General features: G+C 42.5%; 1 protein-coding gene across 3 annotated transcripts in view; it reads right to left on the bottom strand.

The window, feature by feature from the left end:
* The window catches only part of zfr (zinc finger RNA binding protein), a 69,904-nt gene that overhangs the window by 8,241 nt on the left and 38,957 nt on the right, over positions 1 to 22,706 (bottom strand). Inside the window, exons 11-19 of one of the 3 annotated variants that reach the window (XM_059989641.1) lie at positions 20,861 to 20,980; positions 20,636 to 20,781; positions 19,472 to 19,610; positions 18,890 to 19,092; positions 18,193 to 18,358; positions 16,362 to 16,503; positions 13,168 to 13,265; positions 12,215 to 12,310; positions 3,703 to 3,814 (exon numbers count right to left, since the gene is read on the bottom strand). In XM_059989641.1, coding sequence (XP_059845624.1) covers positions 3,703 to 3,814; positions 12,215 to 12,310; positions 13,168 to 13,265; positions 16,362 to 16,503; positions 18,193 to 18,358; positions 18,890 to 19,092; positions 19,472 to 19,610; positions 20,636 to 20,781; positions 20,861 to 20,980 — 1,222 coding nt within the window. Of the gene's footprint in view, positions 1 to 3,702; positions 3,815 to 12,214; positions 12,311 to 13,167; positions 13,266 to 16,361; positions 16,504 to 18,192; positions 18,362 to 18,889; positions 19,093 to 19,471; positions 19,611 to 20,635; positions 20,782 to 20,860; positions 20,981 to 22,706 lie in introns of those variants that run through there. The other 2 variants (XM_059989640.1, XR_009515729.1) reach the window with 2 other exon arrangements.

The following is a 22,706-nucleotide window of genomic DNA, read 5'->3' as shown; positions in this document are numbered from 1 at the left end:
CCAGCAATTGTCGTCAGGAGCATCTGTCCCACCTCCGCCAGCTCTACTCACGCCTGAGTGATTTCGGCCTCACGATCAACCCGGCCAAATGCCAGTTCGGTCTCAATTACTTGGGACGAGGAGGCCGCAACCGCTTTTGTTAAAGCCAAGGAAGCCTTGGCAGACGCCGCGATGCTGGTGCACCCCAGAACGGACGTCCCGACTGCCCTCACTGTGGGCGCATCCGACACAACAGTCGGTGGGATGCTGGACCAGCTCATTGAGGGGTGCTGGCAACCCCTGGCGTTCTTCAGCAAGCACCTACGACCAACCGAACTCAAGTACAGTGCTTTCGACCGGGAGCTGTTGGCACTGTATCTGGCAATCCGGCATTTCAGGTACTTCTTAGTTCACTGACCACAAACCGTTGACCTTCGTGTTCACGAAGGTGTCGGATCCCTGGTCAGCTCGCCAGCATTACATCTCCGAGTACACGACAGACATCCAGCATGTCTCGGGAAAGGACAACGTCGTGGCAGACGCACTCTCCAGACCTGTCCCTGGGGGTGGACGAGGCAGCACCGGCAGAGGCGCAGCAGGCAGACGACCAGATGCCCAGCTACAGGACCGCAGTCTCGGGTTTGCAGCTGCAAGACTTTCTTGTAGGCCCAGGTGATAGGACCCTCCTGTGCAACGTGGTTACTGGCCAACCTCGCCCCATTGTCCCAGCAGCCTGAAGGCGGCGAGTTTTCGACTCCATACACGGTTTGGCGCACCCATCTATCAGGACAACCGTCCGGCTGGTCTCCAGCAAGTTTGCGTGGCACGGACTTGGCAAGCAGGTCAGTGAATGGGCCAGAATGTGCGCGGAGTGCCAAACAGCCAAGGTGCAGCGGCACACTAAAGCCCTGCCACAGCAGTTCAAACCCACCCACCAGAGGTTCAATCACATTCATGTGGATATCGTGGGCCCCCTACCAGTGTCCCAAGGAGTGCGGTACCTCCTAACTATGGTAGACCGGTTCACGAGGTGGCCACAGGCGGTCCCGCTCACCAACACGTCTGCCGATTCCTGCGCCCGAGCACTGATCGCAACCTGGGTAGCACGCTTCGGGGTACTGGCCCACATTATCTCCGACAGAGGCGCCCAGTTCACCTCCAGCCTGTGGTCGGCTGTGGCCAGCCTGTTGGGAATGCAGCTACACCACACAACTGCCTACCACCCACAGTCGAACGGACTGGTGGAATGCTTCCACCGTCACTTGAAGTCGGCTCTCATGGCCCGCCTGAGAGGACCTAACTGGGTGGACGAGTTTCCCTGGGTCCTGCTTGGAATTCGCATAGCGCCCAAAGAGGATCTGCACGCCTCGTCAGCCGAGTTAGTGTACGGCTCGCCCCTGGCCATCCCGGGAGAGTTCATACCAGCCCCAAGGGGGCAAGAGGAAAAACCCACAGCAGTCCTGGACAGGCTACGCGAAAGGCTCGGCAACCTGGCCCCTCTACCTACTTCACAGCACCAATGGACCCTGACCCATGTACCCAAAAACCGGCAGAACTGTAAGTTTGTGTTTGTATAAAGGGACGGACACCGGGCACCGCGACAGTGGCCATATGAGGGGCCGTTCAAGGTGATCAACAACAACAGGTCCATGTATGTTCTGGACATTGGGGGGGAAAGAGGAGGTTTTCACGGTGGACCGACTCAAACCAGCCCATGTGGACTTGGCGCAGCCGGTCGAGGTTCAGGCACTGTGGCACAGAGGCAGACCTCCCAAACAGAGGCTGATCCAGACTGTGGACATTGGTGGGTGTATCGCCGGTTCTGGGGGGTGGGGGGGGGGGTGGGGGGGGCGTTATGTGGCGACCCACTTTCTGCACAGGCAAACCGGCTCACAAATAGCCAGCGCGCGGGGGGAGACTTTGGTAATGCACCTCTGATGACATTTCCTCCCGGAGAGGGCGGGCGCTAGGGATTAAATGCCAGCGCCGTGAAGTTTGAATAAACTAGTCTCAAAACGGCTTACCCACTACGTGTCGTTATTTCAGCGCTGTGTGCAGCACATCACTACAGTATACTGATTTATATGTATTTTGATAATAAATTTACTTTGAACTTTTGAGATAGTACACTGCAAAGCCACAACACAGATAGTGAAAGAAGTTAATGTTTAGGGTGGCCAGTCAGGCAAGAACAAATTGCAGATAGACATTAAATTAAAACTACATTTCTTGAAATCATTCAACCTTCAAAACATTTCTTTTTCATTGTCTTCATAGAGGGGAACAGATGGATGTTATTTACTTGGATTTCCAGAAGGTGTCCAGTAAGGTGCTGCATAAAAGACTTAGCCATAAGGATACATAGAGTTGTGGGAGATGTATTAGCATGGATCACAAAAAGGTTAAATAGAAAGCAGAAAACTGGAATATATGGGTGTTACTCTGGCTGGCAATCAGTGGTGAGCGGTTTGTCGCAGTGGTCGGTGCGGAACCCACAATTGTTCACAATATACATTAATAACCTGGAAGAGGGAACCAAGCATATCTAAGTTTGTTGATGATACTAAATTGAGTCGAAAAGCAAATTGTGCAGAAGATACAGAGTCTGCAGAGAAATATAGATAGGATAAGTGAGAGGGCAAATGTCTGGCAGATGGAGTACAATGTTGGTAAATGTGAGGTCATCCACTTTGGAAGGGAAAATGAAAGAGCAACTTATTAAATAGCAAAAAAAAATTGCAGCATGCTGCTGTGCAAAGGGACATGGGAGTGCTTGTGCATGAAACACAAAAGGATGGTTTGCAGGTCCAGCAGGCAATCAAGGCGGCAAATGGAAATCTGGCCTTCATTGCCAGGAGGATTGAATTTAAGAGCAGGGAAGTTATGCTGTAACCGTACAGGATACATGGTGAGGTTACACCTGGGGTACTGTGTGCAGTTCTGGTATCCTTACTTGAGGAAGGATACTGGCATTGGAAGTGGTGCGGAGGAAGTTCACCAGGTTGATTCCAGAGATGAGGGGGTTAGACTATGAGGAGAGAGCGAGTCACCTGAGACTATACTCTCCGGAATTCAGAAGAATGAGAGGGGATCTTATAGAAACATACAATATTATGAAAGCGATAAGACAGTAGCAGGAAAGTTGTTTCCACTGATAGGTGAGACTAGAACTAGGGGACACAGCCTCAAGATTCGGGGGAGTACATTTAGGACAGAGATGAGGAGGAACTGCCTTCCCCAGAGACTGGTGAATCTGTGGAATTCTCTGCCCAATGAAGCAGTGGAAGCTACCTCAGTAAGTGAATTTAAGACAAGGTTGGACAGATTTTTGCATAGCAGGGGAATTACAGGTTTTGGGGGTAAAGGCAGGTAAGTGGAGATGAGTTCATGGCCACGATCTTATTGAATGGCGGAGCAGGCCCGACAGGCCAAATGGTCTACTCCTGCTCCCTTTTATGTTCTTATATTATGTAAATGTAAGACTTAGAAAAATGCAGTGCTGCAACTAGCAATACGTTGAACAACGATAACAATTTATTATTAGTATCCTGAAACTAGAAAGCATCCTAGAACTCTTTTTTTTTAAAAAATGCAGAAGATTGAATAGGTGTGCAGGGACAGTGAGGTGGATTACTCAAATTATTAGTATGCTCAGATAAGAGAACAAATGTTTTTCTTCAGATCCAGTAACAGTAGCGAACATTTGAGGTTTATAGAACTCACCTGGTAAGAGTATTCCAGATGAAACACATTCAAAAACTCTCCTCATGGCGTCACCAGGACTAAGTGGTCCAGAGGCACTGCTGATTACTTTTTCCACCAGCAACTCCATGGCCTAAGTAAATTACACAAAGGTTAATGGAGAATATTTCAAAACAATTAATTTATTCATATTCTCTCAGTAACAACAGAATGAGAAAGGACAGACTAAAGATTCAAAGAATGAGCAAAAAAAGTATTTTGCAAGAAAACCAAGAAGAGACTGCAGATGCAGGAACTGAGAGTGAAAAATTAACTGTTGCAAGAACCTAAGCAGATCAGGCAGCATTTTCAGTGGAAAATGGGATCTAGACTGAAGTAGATACACAGAGGTGATAGCCAATATAAAAAGGTGGAGGGAAGGGATGGAGCAAGAGGTGGCAAGTGATAGGTGGATCCAGGTAAGCAGGAGTGGAAGTTATGACAAACTCTGGGAGGTGATAGGTGGAGGCAAAGCCCATCGATAATGGAATCTGAAGAAAGTGAAGCATAGAATAAGGGAGGTGAGATGGGCAGATGGAATATCAGAGGAGGGAAAGAAAAAGGGTGAGCAAGGGCTGAGTGGGGTGTAGTACTAGTGCACGTAGGAGGAACTGGGTAGCTCCAGAGAAAGAAAAGGGACAGGCATAGCAGGTGACCCTAAATTGGAGAATTCAAAGCTCATGCATTTGGGTTGTGGACTACCAAGTGGAAATATAAGGTGCTGTTCCTCTATTTTGCATTTACCCTAACCCCTATACTGGAGTAAGCTGTATCAGACAAGTTCATGTGGGAATGGGCAGGGGATTAAAATGGCTGGCAAGCAGAAGCTACAGGTGGCCATGTTAGATAAAGTGCAAGTATTCAACAAAGCAGTCACCTGGTCTCATGTAGAGAAGGTCACATCAAGAGCACTGAATGCAGTAACAAGGTTAGAAGCAGTGCATGTAAATCACTGTCTCATCTGGAAGGGCTGCTTACGTCTTTGGATGGAGGTGAGGGAGATGTAGGGACTGATATTTCAGCTCCTATGGTTAAAGATTGGCTTTATTTGTCACACGTACATAAAAACATACAGTGAAATGCACTGTTTGCATCAATGACCTACACAGTATGAGATGTGCTGGGGGCAGCCCAAGAGTGTCACCACGTTTCAGACATCAACACAACATGCCCACAACTCACTAACCCCAACCTGTAACATCTTTGGAATGTGGAAGGAAACCAGAGCACACAGAGGAACTCGTGAGTCACAAGGAGAATGTACAAAGTCCTTACAGACAGTGACAGGAACTGAACACTGATCCGGTTGCATGGAAAGTGTCTGAGTAGGGACAGGGAAGAGCGATTGGTGAATCAGCGAGTCACACAGAGAGCGATCCCTGCAGAAGGCAGCAAAGGCTGGGGAGGGAAAGATGCAGCCGACAGTGGGTCATGTTGTAGCTAGCAGAAACTGAGAAATGACGCACTGGGTATATAGAATGGTGTGTGAAAGACAAAGACTGCAGAAATCCCGTGCCTGGTTGCTTGAAGGAAAGCAGAAGGCTGGGACAGAGTAAAAAGTATGGAAAATAGGAGCAGATGCTGGTGAAGGCCCAGTTGGGGTTGGGGGAGAACAGCGCCAATACAATTATTGATTTAGTGGAGATAGATTTGGAAATGATGCCAGAGCAGATTTGGAACAAGAAACTACTCCACATAGCCAATAAAGAAAGAGGCATAGCCAGTGTCCATGCGAGTACCCATGGCTACACCTTTGACTTGTAAGAAGTGGGAGGAATTAAGAGAGATGCTGTTTAAAAACAAGAACACATTCTGCTGAGCTGTGAGCAGGAGGGGAACTAGTTGGATCCATTTTATTTTTAGGAACAGAAAGACCCAAGGCCTTACCGATGGACAATGGAAGAGTAACAGGACTGGACGTTCGGGTGAAAATGAGGCACAAAGGAAGGGGCACTGGAGAAGGCACGGTGAGTGTGGGGAGACAGGATGGAGCCGAGATACGAGGAGATAAATTTAGGTGGAGCAAGAGCAAGCAGAAATAATGGGCTTAACAGGATGTTCTGTTTGTGAATTATGGACAGGAGATAACAATATTAAGAATAAAGGGTAGCTCGGTAAAAGAATAGATCCCATTAGCACTCAGTAGTGCCACCTATATACAAAGCAGAAGACGGGTGGGATTTTTTAAATAAATATTTCTCCTCTGCATTAAGACCATTAGACAGAGGAACAGGATCAGGCCATTTGGCCCATCAAGTCTGCTCCACCATTCCAGCACGAGGAAATCTGCAGATGCTGGAAATTCAAATGCTGGAAACACATACAAAATGCTGGTGGAACACAGCAGGCCAAGCAGCATCGATAGGGAGAAGCACTGTCGACGTTTTGGGCCGAGACCCTTCGTCAGGACTAACTGAAAGGAAAGATAGTAAGAAATTTGAAAGCAGGAGGGGGAAATGCGAAATGACAGAAGACCAGAGGGGGTGGGATGAAGCCAAGAGCTGGAAAGGTGATTGGCAAAAGGGATACAAAGCTAGAGAAGGGAAACGATCATGGGACAGGAGGCCTGGGGAGAAAGAAAGGAGGAGGGGAGCACCAGAGGGAGATGGAGAACAAGCAGAGAGAGGGGGAGAGAGAGAGAGAGGGGGAGAGAGGGAGAGAGGGGGGGAGAGGGAGAGAGGGGGGGAGAGGGAGAGAGGGGGGGAGAGGGAGAGAGGGGGGGAGAGGGAGAGAGGGGGGGAGAGGGAGAGAGGGAGAGAGGGGGGGAGAGGGAGAGAGGGAGAGAGGGAGAGAGGGAGAGAGGGAGAGAGGAGAGAGGGAGAGAGGGAGAGAGGGAGAGAGGGAGAGAGGGAGAGAGGGAGAGAGGGAGAGAGGGGGAGAGGGGGAGAGGGGGAGAGGGGGAGAGGGGGAGAGGGGGAGAGGGGGAGAGGGGGAGAGGGGGAGAGGGGAGAGGGGGAGAGGGGGAGAGGGGGAGAGGGGGAGAGGGGGAGAGGGGGAGAGGGGGAGAGGGGAGAGGGGGAGAGGGGGAGAGGGGGAGAGGGGGAGAGGGGGAGAGGGGAGAGGGGGAGAGGGGGAGAGGGGGAGAGGGGGAGAGGGGGAGAGGGGGAGAGGGGGAGAGGGGAGAGGGGGAGAGGGGGAGAGGGGGAGAGGGGAGAGGGGGAGAGGGGGAGAGGGGGAGAGGGGGAGAGGGGGAGAGGGGGAGAGGGGGAGAGGGGGAGAGGGGGAGAGGGGGAGAGGGGGAGAGGGGGAGAGGGGGAGAGGGGGAGAGGGGGAGAGGGGGAGAGGGGGAGAGGGGGAGAGGGGGAGAGGGGGAGAGGGGGAGAGGGGGAGAGGGGGAGAGAGGGAGAGAGGGGAGAGGGAGAGAGGGAGAGAGGGAGAGAGGGAGAGAGGGAGAGAGGGAGAGAGGGAGAGAGGGAGAGAGGGAGAGAGGGAGAGAGGGAGAGAGGGAGAGAGGGAGAGAGGGAGAGAGGGAGAGAGGGAGAGAGAGAGAGAGGGAGAGGGGGAGAGGGGGAGAGGGGGAGAGGGAGAGGGAGAGGGGGAGGGAGGGGGAGGGGGAGGGGGCGAGGGCGAGGGCGAGGGCGAGGGCGAGGGCGAGGGGCGAGGGCGAGGGCGAGGGCGAGGGCGAGGGCGAGGGCGAGGGCGAGGGAGAGGGAGAGGGAGAGGGAGAGGGAGAGGGAGAGGGAGAGGGAGAGGGAGAGGGAGAGGGAGAGGGAGAGGGAGAGGGAGAGGGAGAGGGAGAGGGAGAGGGAGAGGGAGAGGGAGAGGGAGAGGGAGAGGGAGAGAGAGAGAGAGAGAGAGAGAACTAAATATATCAGGGATGGGGTAAAAAGGGGAGGAGGGCACTAACGGAAGTTAGTGAAGTCAATGTTCATGCCATCAGGTTGAAGGCAACCCAGCCGGTATATAAGGTGTTGTTCCTCCAACCTGAGTGTGGCTTCATCTTGACAGTAGAGGGGGCATGAATTGACACATCGGACTGGGAATGGGAACCGGAATTAAAATGGGTGATCACTGTGAGATCCCAGCAGCCTGATCAGCCTTGTTTGGGACCACGCTCAAGAAGCATTTAAAGTGTCTAAGAGCTGTTGTCGAGCCTCTGCAAGGTAGAGAGAATGTTCTATGTGACAAAATCTGAAGGAGAAGCTTCAAATGATATGGGAAATAAGAAGACTGGTGACAGCAGGTTGAGACATCATTGAGGAAAATTTCTCAGGAGGATGGACAAAGCTGTAGGAATCCCAAAAAAAAAATCAATATTTAAAAGAATTTACAGTATACTAACAGATATTAGAGGATTAGTTGTCATATTAATTGGAACTAACATCAGTGGATGAGCAGAGAAAATAATTTAAGATGGATGATGAGAAGTTTCCCAATATTACTAATGCCATTATTGACAGATCCTTCCAAATAAAAATCACATTCCATTTAGAATTACTGCACAAGATTTTACATTTAAAATCAGACAGAGAAACAGACAGTCTCCAAGTTCTACCTTTTCAGGATCTCCTTTAAATTAGGTGACCCATTTACAGGCTCCAAGCTTAAAATTGTTGCTAGTAAGTATCCGTACAAAGGATTCAAACTCTTCAACTTCTTACTGCTACAGTCGGAGGTTTCCACCTGCCTCAAAAGTGTTAATTTTATCGGAGCCTAAGAGCAGGGTGAGCTGCTCAATGACTTTCACCCGGCAGCACTCACATCTACTGGGATGATCTACTCTGAGAGGTTGGTCTTGGCTAGAATAAACTCCTGCATAAGGAGTCACAGCAATTTGCCTACCACCCTAACAGGTTGACAGTGGATGCAATCTCACAAACTACGCCAGACTGCTGTTTATTGATTACAGCTTAGCATTCAATACCATCATCCCCGCAAGACTAATCATCTCTATCTCCCTTGGCAACTGGATCCTTGATTTCATCAGGAGACCACAGTCAGCGTGAACTGGAAATAACACCACCTTCTTGCTGATAATCAACACCTCGAAGGCATGTACTTTGCTCACTGCTTTACTCTCTCCATACCATGGGGCCAGTAACAACTCAAATACCTCTATAAATTTGCCAATGACCATTGCTGTTGGCAGAATCTCAGATGGTAATAAGGTGGCATACAAGAGTTAGATAGATAGGATGGTTGAATGGCACTCATTGTCAGTAAGAAAGAGGAATTCATTATCATCTTCAGGAAGGGAAAGTCAGAAGAACACACAGTAGTCCACAATGAGAAGTCAGAATTGGAAAGGGTAAGCAGCTTCAAGACCCTAGGGATCAGAGGATCAATCCAACCCTGGGCCCAACATATTACTGCAACTACAAAGAAGGAAAACTAGCAGCTATACTTCATATGGAGGGAGATTTGATATGTCACCAAAAGACTAACAGATTTCTACAGATGTAGAGTGGTTACAGAGGATTCTGACTGGTTGCTTCACTGTCTGGTATGGAGGCTCCAATGCACAGGATTGAAGAAAGGTGCAGAGGATGTTAGACTCAGCCTGCTCTACCATAGGCAAGGTACTCTCCACTATCAAGGACATCTTCAAGAGGTGATGACTCAATAAAGCAACACCTATCATTAAGGGCTCTCACCATTCAGGACGTGCCCTCTTCCCATTACCAACATTAAGTAGTACAGGAGTCTGAAGACACTCACCAAATTTCTTGCATTTCAAAGCATGATTTCTTTACAAAGTATGCGTTTTGCTCCATCATATTGAACAAAACTAATTCTGGTTATAGCCTAAATAAGAGCAAGCTTACACCAGGGTGCACACAGTGTTGGAGCAGTTACAATAAACAGCACTTTATATATCTGATTGTCAGCTTTGGAAAAAGGTTGGTTGCAGAAATATTAATAAAGTTAATTTTAAAATGTGGGTATCACTGCCTGAGAAAAAATTATTGCCTGGTTCTAAATGTCCTTCAGAAGATAGAAGTGGAGAGCTGTTTCCATGAATAAGTGAAGACCTTCTTGTGAAGTTACTCCATGAGTAGTATTGGATAAGGGGTTCTGATATTTTCACTTGCAAATCAAAATTGTGGATGCAGTTTAATCTCTATTGTCATAATTAAACACAAGTTAACTGCATAAACAGATTCGTTTTTCTTATATTACTGCAAATTGCATGTTGGATTAGGGGTTCTGATATTTCTAATAATTTCAGTCTGAGAAGATTTTTCCAAGTTAAAATGGAGGAAGATTTACAAGGGAAGCAGGAAGGGTGGTGTCCTCATGCTACTGCCATTCTTGACTTGATTTTTGCTGAAAGTTTTGGGTTTGGCAAACACTAAAGTACCCTAGGAGAGTAACTGCAGCATATTTTGAACTAATGATACATTTATGGTATTAATTCAAACAGGCTGTTTTGCCCTGGATGTGACAGGTGACATGAGCATAAGAATGTTACAACATAATACTTCTTGTACCTCAGCTGAAAAATATTTGGGAAATCTTGGTTACTCTCAAACCTCGGTTTGTTCTTCTAAGTGCACGATTTCAGTCGCTGATTTAGTTAATTTCCTGATCAGGAGAGAATGGTTGTCGTCAGGATCTAACACAACATCCGGTTGACACCAAGATTAAGGGAATAGTGGACTGTGAGGAAGACCATCAAAGCCTGTAGCGGGATCTAGACCACCCGGAAAAAAATGGGCTGAAAAATGACAGGTGGAATTTAATACAGGTAAGTGTAAGGTGTGGCACTTTGGGAGAACAGACAAGGATAGGACAAACACAGTGAACAATAGTGTACTGAGGAGTTGTGACAGAACAGATGGATCTGGGAATACAGATCCAAAATTCCTGGAAAGTGGCATCGCAGGTAGATAGGGTTGTACAGAGAGCTGACAAATTGGCCATTATGTATCAGACTATTGAGTACAGGAGCTGGGATGTTATTTTGAAGCTGCACAAGATGTTGCTGAGGCCAAATATGGAGTGTGTGCAGTTTTGATCATCCACCTACAGGAAAGATATCAATAAGATTGAAAGAGTACAGAGAAAATCTACAGGAATGTTAGTGGGAGCTATAGGGACAGATTGAATAAAATATTCACTAATTTTTTTTAAAAACGACTGCACAGATCAACCATTGTTCTGAGCAGCAATTTTTAAAATTATAAACAGCCAGAAAACTGCGTGGCACTTTAATTAGTGGTGGTGTTCAGCGGGCTGGTATTTATTAACAATGAATTACTGACTTCCTTTACAATTTGGAGGTTTGCAACTTGAACCCTGAAATGTAAATACATTGAAGCTCTAAAATGTTTCAAAGTAAAGGTGTGGTACATACATTATTAAAAAATATAGTTATATTCATTAACATAATTAATTGCAGGGCACTGCACAACTACGTTAACAGATTACAAAATTGTGTTAGCACACTTTCAAAATTTACCATCATATAAAAGAAAATTCCAGCTTTACGACAACAAAAGCTATGTACATGGGAGCATTTCAGTTACTGTGCAGTCCTGCACCTGCACAACTTAAAGGGAACAGTGGTTGAATAGGTTATAACTTTATTCCCTGTATACTAGGAGAATAATGGGAGATTTGATAGAAGTATAAAATTATGAGAGGCATAGAAGATGTAAATGCCAGCAGACTTTTTCCACTAAGGTTTAGTAGGCTAGAAATACAGGTCAGAGGTTAAAATCAAAAGGTGACATATTTTAGCAGAACCAAGGGGTAACTTTTTCATTCAGAGGATGGTGAGAGTGTGTAACAAGCTGTGAGAGGAAGTGGTGGATGTGGGTTTGATTGCAACAGTAAGTTTGGATAATTACATGGATGGGAGGGGTATGCAGGGCTACGGTCTAGGGTCAGTTTGATGCGACTTGGCAGAATGACAGTTTGTAATGGACTAGATGGGCCAAGGGCCTGTTTCTTTTTTTTAACTATGACCCCACGATCATGAAGTGAAACGTCAACAATGGGTTGACTTATTTTCCCTCTCAACCCCATTCTCCTGTCTTCTCCCTATAGCCTTTTGATGTCCACACTAATCAAGAACCTACCAACACCCAATGACTTGAACTCCACAGATTCACTGCCCTCTGGATAAAGAAATTTAATCATCTCTGTTCCAAAGAGATGCCCTTCCATTCTGAGGCTGTGCCCTCTAGTCCTAGACTCAACCAAGTTTATCAGGCTGAGTACAAAATAGTAATTAACCAGACTGGATTTATCCTACTTTCTTTTTTTCCTGGACATTCCTGGAAGAACTTCCAGACTGTTTGTTAGAAGCCATTGAAGTGCATTGGCATGGATAGTTCTGCAGCATAAATGTCCAGTACTTTAAAGATGTCATTGTAATAGGATAACAGTAACAAAATGTAGTTATGCTACTTTTGACAACTATTTTGTGGCCAATTCTTAGAATAGAAAAATGCAATTCAGTGTAATTAGAACATTATTCTGTACACTGACAAAGTCAAAGCAAGATTTTCTTAAATAACTGTTACAATTAAAAAGAGGATACACTCACCCAGCTTGGCAAAACTCCCCATGTTGGCATCCGCTGGCAGAGGTCACGTAGGATGCGAATAATAATTACACAGGATTGCAAACCATTGGCCCTAGCCTGGAGCAGAAACAAAAATCTGAAATCACATGGATGTCAGCAAGCCTCAAGGCTAGAGTCTAAGTAATGGGGGAAAACACTGCTGTTTTGAAACAAAAGCTTGTAAAGATGATGGATTTAAAGAAAACATATCCAGCACTTTACTCATGAGCCTTCTGTCCACAGCAGAATTCTTCTGTGGAAGAAATGGGGGTCAAAGTGCACAGCAGATACAGGAAGAAGCTGGCCTAGCTCATCTTCCTGGCCTCTTGAGAACTTCCTCTCCCCCACGTTCTTCCTCTATGACATTTTTAAAAGAATACAAGTTTTATCCATGGAAAATACATTATTGCACATGTTAAAAGGAAAATATAAATCACGGAACACAGAGTAGGCTGCCTTTTCTTACTGCACGTTTGCCATGCTGCAAAGTCGCAGTAAGTTGGAGCTACTTCTGTCTCCCGCTCTCCAACATAAACTTTAAATCTTACAAATTATAAATGAAGCAGGTGAAGAAAAGTTTATGAAAGCTGAGCAAAAAAGCATTACAGATACCCTTTTAAAAGCTATTTAAACTGCAGCCTTATGGAACAATTACAACACAATACCGATGTGCAAACATTACAAAAAGCGACACAAGGATGCCTCATGCTACAGGCAATGACCAGAAAAAAAATAGTCAAAGCTGAATTTAAAGTTTTAAACAACGGGGGAAAAAAAGTATTTTTCCTGGTCACTTTCCGAGGCAAAGGCACGATCAACGTAGGCAGCCTTGGGAATATTAGGTTTACTAATGTAACAGCTCATTTTCATGGAAAAGTCAAACTCAATCATCTCTCATAAGGCTACAAGTAAGTAAGTAAAATGATGTTCCGAACCTGGAACCACTTAGCGTGGCGGAGAGCAGCCAGAGCGTCAAGGCATTTTTGCCTGTCCAAGACGTCCGGTGGGTCTTTCACCATAACCGAGGTTACATCTAAAATGGATCGAATTGGCAAAGTGCAGTGAGGAATGGGTGTTTGACCAGGTAGGCATGACATTTCAGAAACATAGCCATACTGCCACACATTCTACTAAAAATTTACAATACACGAGGGAATTATCAATATCACCATCTTTTGAAATATCCAATAACTTCCAATTAAACATTTCACTATACTTGAGCTTTTGGCATCTCAAGTAGCATGATGAATAATGGCATATTCACAAATGTCCTGGTGTATACAAAAGGAATGATACTGCTCAGAATATTAGTTTTCCCTAAAAGTACACGGAGGACTAGTAGCCACACTTCACCAGCCAATTCAGAACATTTAATAGAAGGGCCTCCAGAAATCCATGTATAGAATTAACAATAAAAGAATCTTATGTACCAGAGTTGGTCAATTGACAAGGTGTATATTTTAGCTAGTTCACTGTATTTCACATTCATGACTGTTGGGAATGACTTTAAGGTAAGCTACAAAAATGTTCTGGCGAAACTGGGCTGTTGTTCATTGCCATGTTACAAAGTGGTATTGGCAAACTATTTGCCTTAATGAGCTATTTAAAAGTATCCAGTAACTACAGAATGCACAAACCAGAAAAGGTTAACCCTTGCAACACGTTTACACTTCTTTTTTTTAAAAAAAAATCACTGAAATTACTCCAAAAAATTGCATTTGAAAAGTGAAAAATAAAATCTGTTTAATCTTTGAGGATTTAATGAAAACTCATGGACTGATAATATCAACTGTTGCTTGCATTATACTTGATACTTCAGTAGTTTGAGCATTTCCAACATTTATTAAAAAAGTACAGTCAATACCATGGATCATTATGCAGACACTTTCCTGTATGGAATGTTGTGTAAATACTAATAAAGTAAGAGAACTACCAAGCCAGCATTTAAGTTTACAAGCCAATTATCTTTAGGACTTGTAGTCCCAGATCCAAAAATAATTTAAAATTATTTTGCAGCTTTGCTACTAATGTCAGAAAAGTACTAAATTCTAGTAAGTGTACAGCCCAGCAACTTTGCTTGACTTTTAAGAAATTTGGATAAGAAACACGTTTATCACATTTAAATGTTTTCCTAAAAACATGCTAATCTCCAAATTAATAATGCCAATCTTTGGCTGTTAGATTCAGCTTTTATAAGCTTTCACTGCAGAAAGGACATGCATGGTATTAAAGTCACTAACAGACAAATAATTTACACAAAAAAGTGACTGGACATTAATTAAGGAAAATCTGCACCAATAATTACAGATGGAGGGTCACCGACCAACGTATGAATCCTTGCCCTCCAATGCTGCCCGACCTGCAGATTTTTTTTAATATTTTGGGTTTGCAGCATTTTTCTTTTAATTTTCAGTAATTATGGACCCTTCGAGCTTGGAAGCTATTACGCTAGCTTGAAATGAACTTGGCCCTTGTTATACATGTGTACTTAATCTGTTTTTGAGGGCAAGCCTGTTATGTTCAAATCAGTTAATTGCCATTTTCTTCAGCAAGAAGAAATGGTATTCTCAATTATAGATGTTACAATCAAGTATTTGACCAGAGTAAAGGACTTACGATTACTGGACCATTAAAAACAAATGAATTTTTGTGGCCCTGCTAAAGTTTCATAGAAAATATTTACTTTTATGTCAGCGGCATTAAACCAGGTCAAAGAAAGCAAGAAAGGAAATGGAATTCTGCAAGAAATACTTAAGAGATAGACCGATACCACATATCTGGCAGCATGCAATATCCTGGCATGACATACCAGGAATTTAATTGTAAACAAAATAACCCTAAAACTAAATTTGGATGTTTTTATTTGGCAAATATATAATGGGTTGAAATTGAATTCTTAAATTACAGCCTCAATTAAATGTAATTTTCCAGAAGGCAGCATCACAAAAGCCATTTACAAACAGAAATATCAGATATCAACATTAAGTGGCATTGTTCGATCTCTGGATACATTTTATATGTAAGCAAGGCTGGAGTGGCCCCAGTCCATCCAACAACTGTGTGGCAGGTGTGGCTAAGCTCTTACAAAAACCTTGGTCAAAAATCCTTCCGATGACGTGTCAGCAGCCCCTGAGAGGATTCCACTCTTGCTGTTGATGCTAGAAGGCTTTGGACTGAATCCATGAGCTATGGATAGATAAAAACAACCATCTTGCAGGAAATCTACATCCCAACACAAGTTATTGCAGAGTCAACAGGAGCAGAACACGCAGACTCAGTAAACGGGTGCAATCTAACAAAGATTTTTTCATTATACCCCGTCCCTCATCCATCAGAGATTCCTCTCACAAAGCCTTCATTAGTAGTTTAGTAACTCCACCAAGGGGATTCCAAGAACCCAATGAAATCCATAATTTTAAATCACCAGGGCTCTAAAATTCAATAGAAAAAAGAATTTTGTGCTGCTCCTGAAGCAGAAGTTTGAAAAAAAATGATACCACTAATTTGCCTAAAGGTTCGTAGTCAAATAATGTAGACGTGGATGTCTGGATTTTAAAGGTCTTTACTCCAAACTAATATTTAATGTACTACATCCACTCGTATTAAAGTTTCTGCATAAAAGGAAAAAATCTGTTTCAAAGTTTATTGAATGTTACTCAAAACAATAGGGCGAACAAAGACAATTAACCAATTATCCAGATCCTGATTTCAATTCTATTGGATAATATATTTTAGAATCTCAAAATTTTGTAAGGACAAAATTGAATTTAAGAGCCCTGTTCTGCCATAAGCATTTCCTTGAAGATAAATGTGTAAAAATATAAACACCAGCACACTTATAAATTACAGTACAAAAATATTCTTAAAAATACAGGTTCAACTTGTACTCAGGGGAGCTATACGTTGAATACCAAGGGACCACAGAATAGCAAGTTCTACAACACTTTCCTTTGCTGTCATATAGGTGACCACATTCTACAGACACTACCATGCTTTGAACATCGTTTTCTTTCAAATCTCTTATGGATGGAAAAGTGTCATAGAGTAACTCTTAGGGCCCATTGGCATATGATAGCAGAAAGTTAACGAAAGAGAAAAGCAGACAGATAAAGAATCTTAGACTTCCAACCTCCAACTCCCATGTTCTCCTCTCTAATGACCGGTGATGTAAGTGTGATGGTGACTTGCATTTTTGGTTCCATGTTTGATGTAATGAATATGGCCGAGTCAGGAACGGAGCACTTCACTTCATATTTCTCAGAAGTGGTCACCTATCATCATTTTTTCAAATAAAAGCAATGTTACACAAACAAACAGGGAAACATCAAAACAAAAAACAGATATTACGAGAAAATACAACCACCACATTTAAAGTAAATGTTAGGCAATGTTCTCTCTACAGATGCCAAGGGATTCTGTATCCCAGGAATTTCTGTTCCTTACTTATTGCACTTGGAATGTTTTATTTTAAAAATGTCCCTTTTTTAAAAAATACTTAAAAAGCGATTAGCTTATTTTGGCATGACACATTCTAAATAGGGTTGAAAATTAGCCTTCAGGATGTCTCAGCTGCAAGAAATATTAGTCTCAGTTATTTTTTTTAAAAAAAGAGCCTGTACAGAGCTATATTGTTCTTTAGCCTACAATGTTGTGCTGATCTTCTAACCTACTGTAATATCAATCTAACTCTTCCTTCCCCCAAAGCCCTCTTTTTATTTCTCCACAAGAGAAATAAGAGTCCAAGAGTCTCCTAATGTCTCTAATATATCTGCCTCTACCACCACCATGTTCCATACACTTAGCACTCTGTAAAAGTAACTACCTCTGATTTCCATCTTTCCTTCTACCACTTTAAAAGTATGTCTTTTTGTATTACCCACTGCTACCCCAAGAGAAAAAACACTGGCTATCATCTTCAACAACACTATCAAGTCACCTCTCATTCTCCTTTGCTCCAAAAAGACCTAGCCCATTCAACCTAACTTCACAAGACATGCTCTGTAATCTAGGCAGCACCCTAGTAAAGCTTCCATATAACTCCTATAACGAGATGACCATACTGAACACAATGCTCTAAGTGTGTTCTAACCAGAGTTTCAATAGAGAGCAATTCTATTAAACTTCCTTGCAGTTCTTAAACTCAATTCTGCAACTGATAAAGGCCAACACACAATGTACCTTCTTAAGCACCCTGTCAACTTTGAGGGATCTATGATGTGGATCCCAAAATCCCTCTGTTCCTCCACACTACTAAAAATCCTGCCATTAATCTAATCCACCTTCAACCAACCCAAGTGTATTGAACTCCATCTGCCACTTCCCAGTTCAGCTCTGCATCCCATCAATGTCCTGTTGTAAGCTACAACCTTGTAAACATAACAACCTGTCCATAACCATAACCACAACCATACTGTCCACAATATCACCAACTTTTGTGTCATCCATAACCATAACCATACTGTCCACAATAGCACCAACTTTTGTGTCATCTGCAAATTTATTAACCCACCCACATTCTCATCCAAGTTATTTATAAAATCACAGAGTAGTGATCCCAGAACACCCTGCCCCCTGCTCCAATTCTTCAGCCACATAGTTATCTGCCATTATCATCCTTCTTACACTCACTGGCACATGGCAAAAGTAACAATCCAGATTACTACCCTCAAGGTCCTGCTTTTCAGCTACCTTCCTAGCTCCCTATATTCCCTCTCCACAACCTCATCCCTTTCCCTAGCTACACTGCTGGCACCAATATTTAAGCAAGAGGCCTGGCTGCTCACCATCCCCCTTAAGAACACTGTGAACTTGACCTTATACTGCTCAACATTCCTATTTGTAGGATGAAGTTGATTGCCAAAAGCAAAAAGAAACATTAAAGCAGTAAGAAAAGTTACAATGAAGTTTTTTTTAAAGCAATAGAAATTAGGATTTGTGTTGTAGGACTAAATGTACCATACCGCAAGCTGTTTTGGCAGGTTATCTGCAATGCGATTCAGCAGTGCTCCAGTCGGTTTTTCAGCACAGAGCAGCACAAGGTCCACATTTTTGTCCCCACGTAACAGCAACCCTTTAGCAAGTACACCAACTCGCATAACACCCTTCAAAGCTCTCTGGTTATCATCTCTTCTGTGGCAAGTGGGGCAGCAGAGAGGAAAAAAAAAATAACTTCTTTAAGGTGACTTATCAATTAGCAAGAGTTAATTGTCAAATAGCAGTAAACACAACTGACTCCTTCCATTTAGTTGCTTCACGAAGTGTCCCTGTAGCAATTAGCTCTCAATTTTTCATTCAAAGGCTGCTAGTAAGAAAAAACAATGTGGATTTTAAGATGAAACCACAATCCTCATTCCTTATATTTTCCAGTTGTTTTATGAATCACTTCATAACAAATCAGGGATGAATTTTCAGCAAATATTAATATGCTTATAAATCTTTCTCAAGCTTCCAGCTGGGTAGAAGCATTGAATATAATCGACGTTCTGCCATCTTCTTCAGGAACCCTCTGGTCATAGACTGCCTGACTACAGAAAACTTCTCCACACACACTCTATCTAGGCCTTTAGATGAATATATTCTATGTAAATAATCTTAACTCATCACAAAATTTATCACAGAACTGCACGCATCAGAAACTGCAAACATTAAATACCATACCTATCTTTGACGATATCTTTCTTATCTTCCTCTTTGTTCTTTGGTTTATCTTGCTCTGTTATGTAGTCAGACACAAGTTTAAGTGCACGCTCAGTATGCGAAACTATCTTCTGGACAGCCTGCAACTCCTCTTCAGTTGGGTAAATAGCAGCATGTTTTGTCATAACATAGCGATCATCTGATGAATCTGGACGCCTAGGAGGCTAAGTAGAGATATATAATTAGCACCAAAATTATGCATGCCTCTGCAAATTATAATATAATAAAGCTGAAAGGAATGCTGCCTGCAGCAAGATTTTATTTGCTGCGAATTATCCCTTCTGAAGTATGCAAATGACAACTTTTATCCAAACCAATCTTACTCTTGCAACTATTGTACAAAAGGAAAAGCCAAATCTGCAAATCTTTCATTAACGGTTACAAATTGCAAGATATAGTTGCAGGGATTAAATTTTCTTTCTATTCTGAGGCTGTGCCTTCTGGTCCTCCGCTCCTCCACTTACTAAAATGGGAGGAAGTCAGAAGTATCTTTTCTTCTCAGACTTATCAAAGGAATATTAAATTATTAAGAGAACAATATACCACTGGCCCCTGGGGCTGCATCATTCCGGGTCGAACACCAAGGAGGCCTGGTGGATATCCATCAGCCATTCTGCGGCGGTCATCCCAGTAATGGTGCTCTTCTTCCATCCTCCTCCAGTAAATGTCCTCTTCATACCGCCTGAATAACACAAGAAGCATGTACATTTGTCACCCATTGCAAAGGTCCAACTGATGGTCAGTATTTCTGACCTCAGCTAATCTAAATATCTAAAATAAACTAATTTCACTTCAGAATCTCTTTTTTCAAAAATGCAACAAAAAGACTATCCATGCAATAGGAGAGCTTTTAAAAGTAATTTTTAAGGTGATTGGAAGAACGTTTGTCAGAGGAAAGTTCTTTTAAAAACTCAGTTGTGGGTGCCTGGAACCCATGGCAGTAAGATGCTATTACAAATTGTGGAGTTCCGGAGTTCAGAATTCAATTCCACAGTCCTCTGTAAGGAGTCTCCTTGTGTACATCCTCCCCATGGAATGCGCAAGGGCTAATCAGGTTTGTTGGGGGCTGCTGGGGCAAACTCCGCGCAGTATCTTTAAAATAAAATTAAATAAATAAATGGTGCCTGGCACCAGGGATGTTAGTAAAGGCAGATACATTAGGAACATTAAAGAGACTCTTACATGTATTGATGGTAGGAAAATGGCCGGCTATGCAGGAAGTAAAATGATAAGACTGATCTTAGTTAACAGGTCAACATGATATCATGGACTGAAGAGCATGTACTGTGTAGTACTGTTCTATGTCTATTCACAACTTTGTATGAAAACTGAGCGTTTATTGAAAAAGTAACTAAGAATCAGCGCCCTGGCATCACACTGGCTAGTCTGGGGGAGCACAACAGATTTCCTACCCAGAATATTATCATCAAACCGGAAGTAGTTTTAAGCAAAATCTAGCAGGTTGATGAATATTTCCAAAGTGTTTTTTTTAAAAAAACATTCATATATTTTGCAGATATGCTTCTTCATGTGTGAAAGAGAACAAAGTGGCAAATGGATAGTCAGAAAATAACAAACTAAGGAAAAAGCTAAAATTGCAGTAGGTGTGAGGGAATACATAAAAATTCCTCAGAACTTTGACGTACAAAGATCAGGATTTGAGGTTATGGATAAGTATCTTAAAACATACAAGACTTTTTTGATTACCTCATTTCCATTCTCCAGCGCTCTTCTTCTTCCCTCCGCCTCCAGTATTCTTCCTTCTGCATTTGTTTTCTCATTTTTTCTTCTTGGATTTTCCTTGCTCTAATACTTGGCTTTACTTCCACTTGCAATTCAGGATTTACTTTTTTCTTCATTGAGAAAAGGATAAATATTTCAGACTCTGTGAGATATTTTGTCAGTTAATCATTTAATCAATGCAAAGCTTACCTTATACTGCAGCCTGTGTCTTCTTCCTTTTAAATGCATTTCCTTTGCATTTGGGTCATTAAAACTACACTCACATAACTTACAATGAAAGCGAATAACTTTTCCTTCATCATTTCGAACCTTATAAGAGAAGAAAAATGTTAAAAGTTAATTCATGAGAAAAATTGTGGATTTTTCCTTATAAGCTATAATGTAATTAAAGGAAAGTCCAACTTTCTGCACACTACTGCACATCATGTCTAAACATGCCAGCAGTATTTTGGATGACCAGGGATGACAGGGTAAGAAAGCAACTGCTAGGCACATAAGAATATTCTGATATTTACTGGTATTCTAATAGTTTCAAAATATAACTGATATTGGAAAGGAATTCCAAGAGATAAAACTTCCATCACAACAATAGTAATGTCCAAAACTGTGACAGAATAGATGATTGAAATGGGATTTTTCATGTTAAAAAAAGTACCTGGACCTGCAGAGTACTGACCCACACAGCTGCTGATCAATATTTGTTTTTGCCTGGCAATGGATGAAGTGATAACCTGTATCTTAAATGATTGCAACTCAAATCCAAATATTTTGACACAGGCATAGGTTTTGATTCAATAAATCACATTTATTGCCAACAATAAGCTAAAAACCAATTACTCTCCTGGAGAGAGAACCTTTTTTTAACAAAAAGTTTATTTATGCATCATAGTAAAGGAAGAATGTAAAAAAAATATTATAAGATATTTGAAGACAGTGGGAAATGGGACCCTATTAAATATACAGAGAATTAATTACAGGGTTCACTTAAAACCCAAGAACATATGCTTGGTTGACTTACCCACAGAACTGAGGACAGTGCCTTGTCTGAATGAGATAAAAGTCTTGTCTTTTCATGGTATTAAAATAAATTAACTTTTTTCATTTTTAACATGTAAAAAACAAATAAACTAAGATCATTATCTTCAGTAAATAGTCAGATCTCTCCAGTTCAGTTCTTAGGAAACGGCACTGTGGGTTCATCTTCCAATTTCAAAACCAACAGTTTACAATTTATACTTTTGTTTTGGGAATTCAATCAGATAAGCTAGACATTTCCTCTAGCTCAACCCAGGGTCATCTACTAGAGACCTCAGCCTTAGAATCACACCTTCAATTGCCTTTTTTTATTATTCATATTTCTTGCTTCTTGTTTGTTCAGGTAGTAGGTCAATTAAGTTTTATTCTGCTAATTTCAATGATATATATTTTGAAATTAGGAATGAAATTATTAGTTTGGCTACACAAGAAATCAGGAAAATTTAATGTTTCTGAAACAGAGACATTATGAAAGTGGATCTAAGTCTATGAAAATACTGGCATGGAAACTGGAAAAAAAATAGCAGAAAATACAATTCATAGAATTTGGGATCCAAGAACAAAAACGATAAAAAGTAAGCTAAGTGAAATTCAAGCAACACACACAAAATGCTGGTGGAACGCAGCAGGCCAGACAGCATCTAAAGGAAGAAGCAGAGTCAACGTTTCGGGTCGAGATCCGAAAAACAATTTAAAAAAAGAGGGGAAAATAAATAAATAAGGGATGGGGTAAGAAGGGGGAGGGGCATTTAGCGGGAAGTTAGAGAAATCAATGTTCATGTCATCAGGTTGGAGGCTACCCAGACAGAATATAAGGTGTTGTTCCTCCAACCTGTGTGACTTCAGACCTGATGGCATGAACATTGATTTTTCTAACTTCTGTTAATGACCCTCCTCCCCTTCTTACCCCATCCCTTATTTATTTATTTATCTTCCCCTCTTTTTTTTCTCTGTGCCCCTCTTACAATCACCCTTTGCTTGTTCTCCATCTCCCTCTGGT

The sequence above is a fragment of the Hypanus sabinus genome, chromosome 14 (genome assembly GCF_030144855.1).
Source record: "Hypanus sabinus isolate sHypSab1 chromosome 14, sHypSab1.hap1, whole genome shotgun sequence".
Taxonomy (NCBI): Eukaryota; Metazoa; Chordata; class Chondrichthyes; order Myliobatiformes; family Dasyatidae; genus Hypanus; species Hypanus sabinus.
This window is presented reverse-complemented; position numbering and strand designations above follow the sequence as displayed.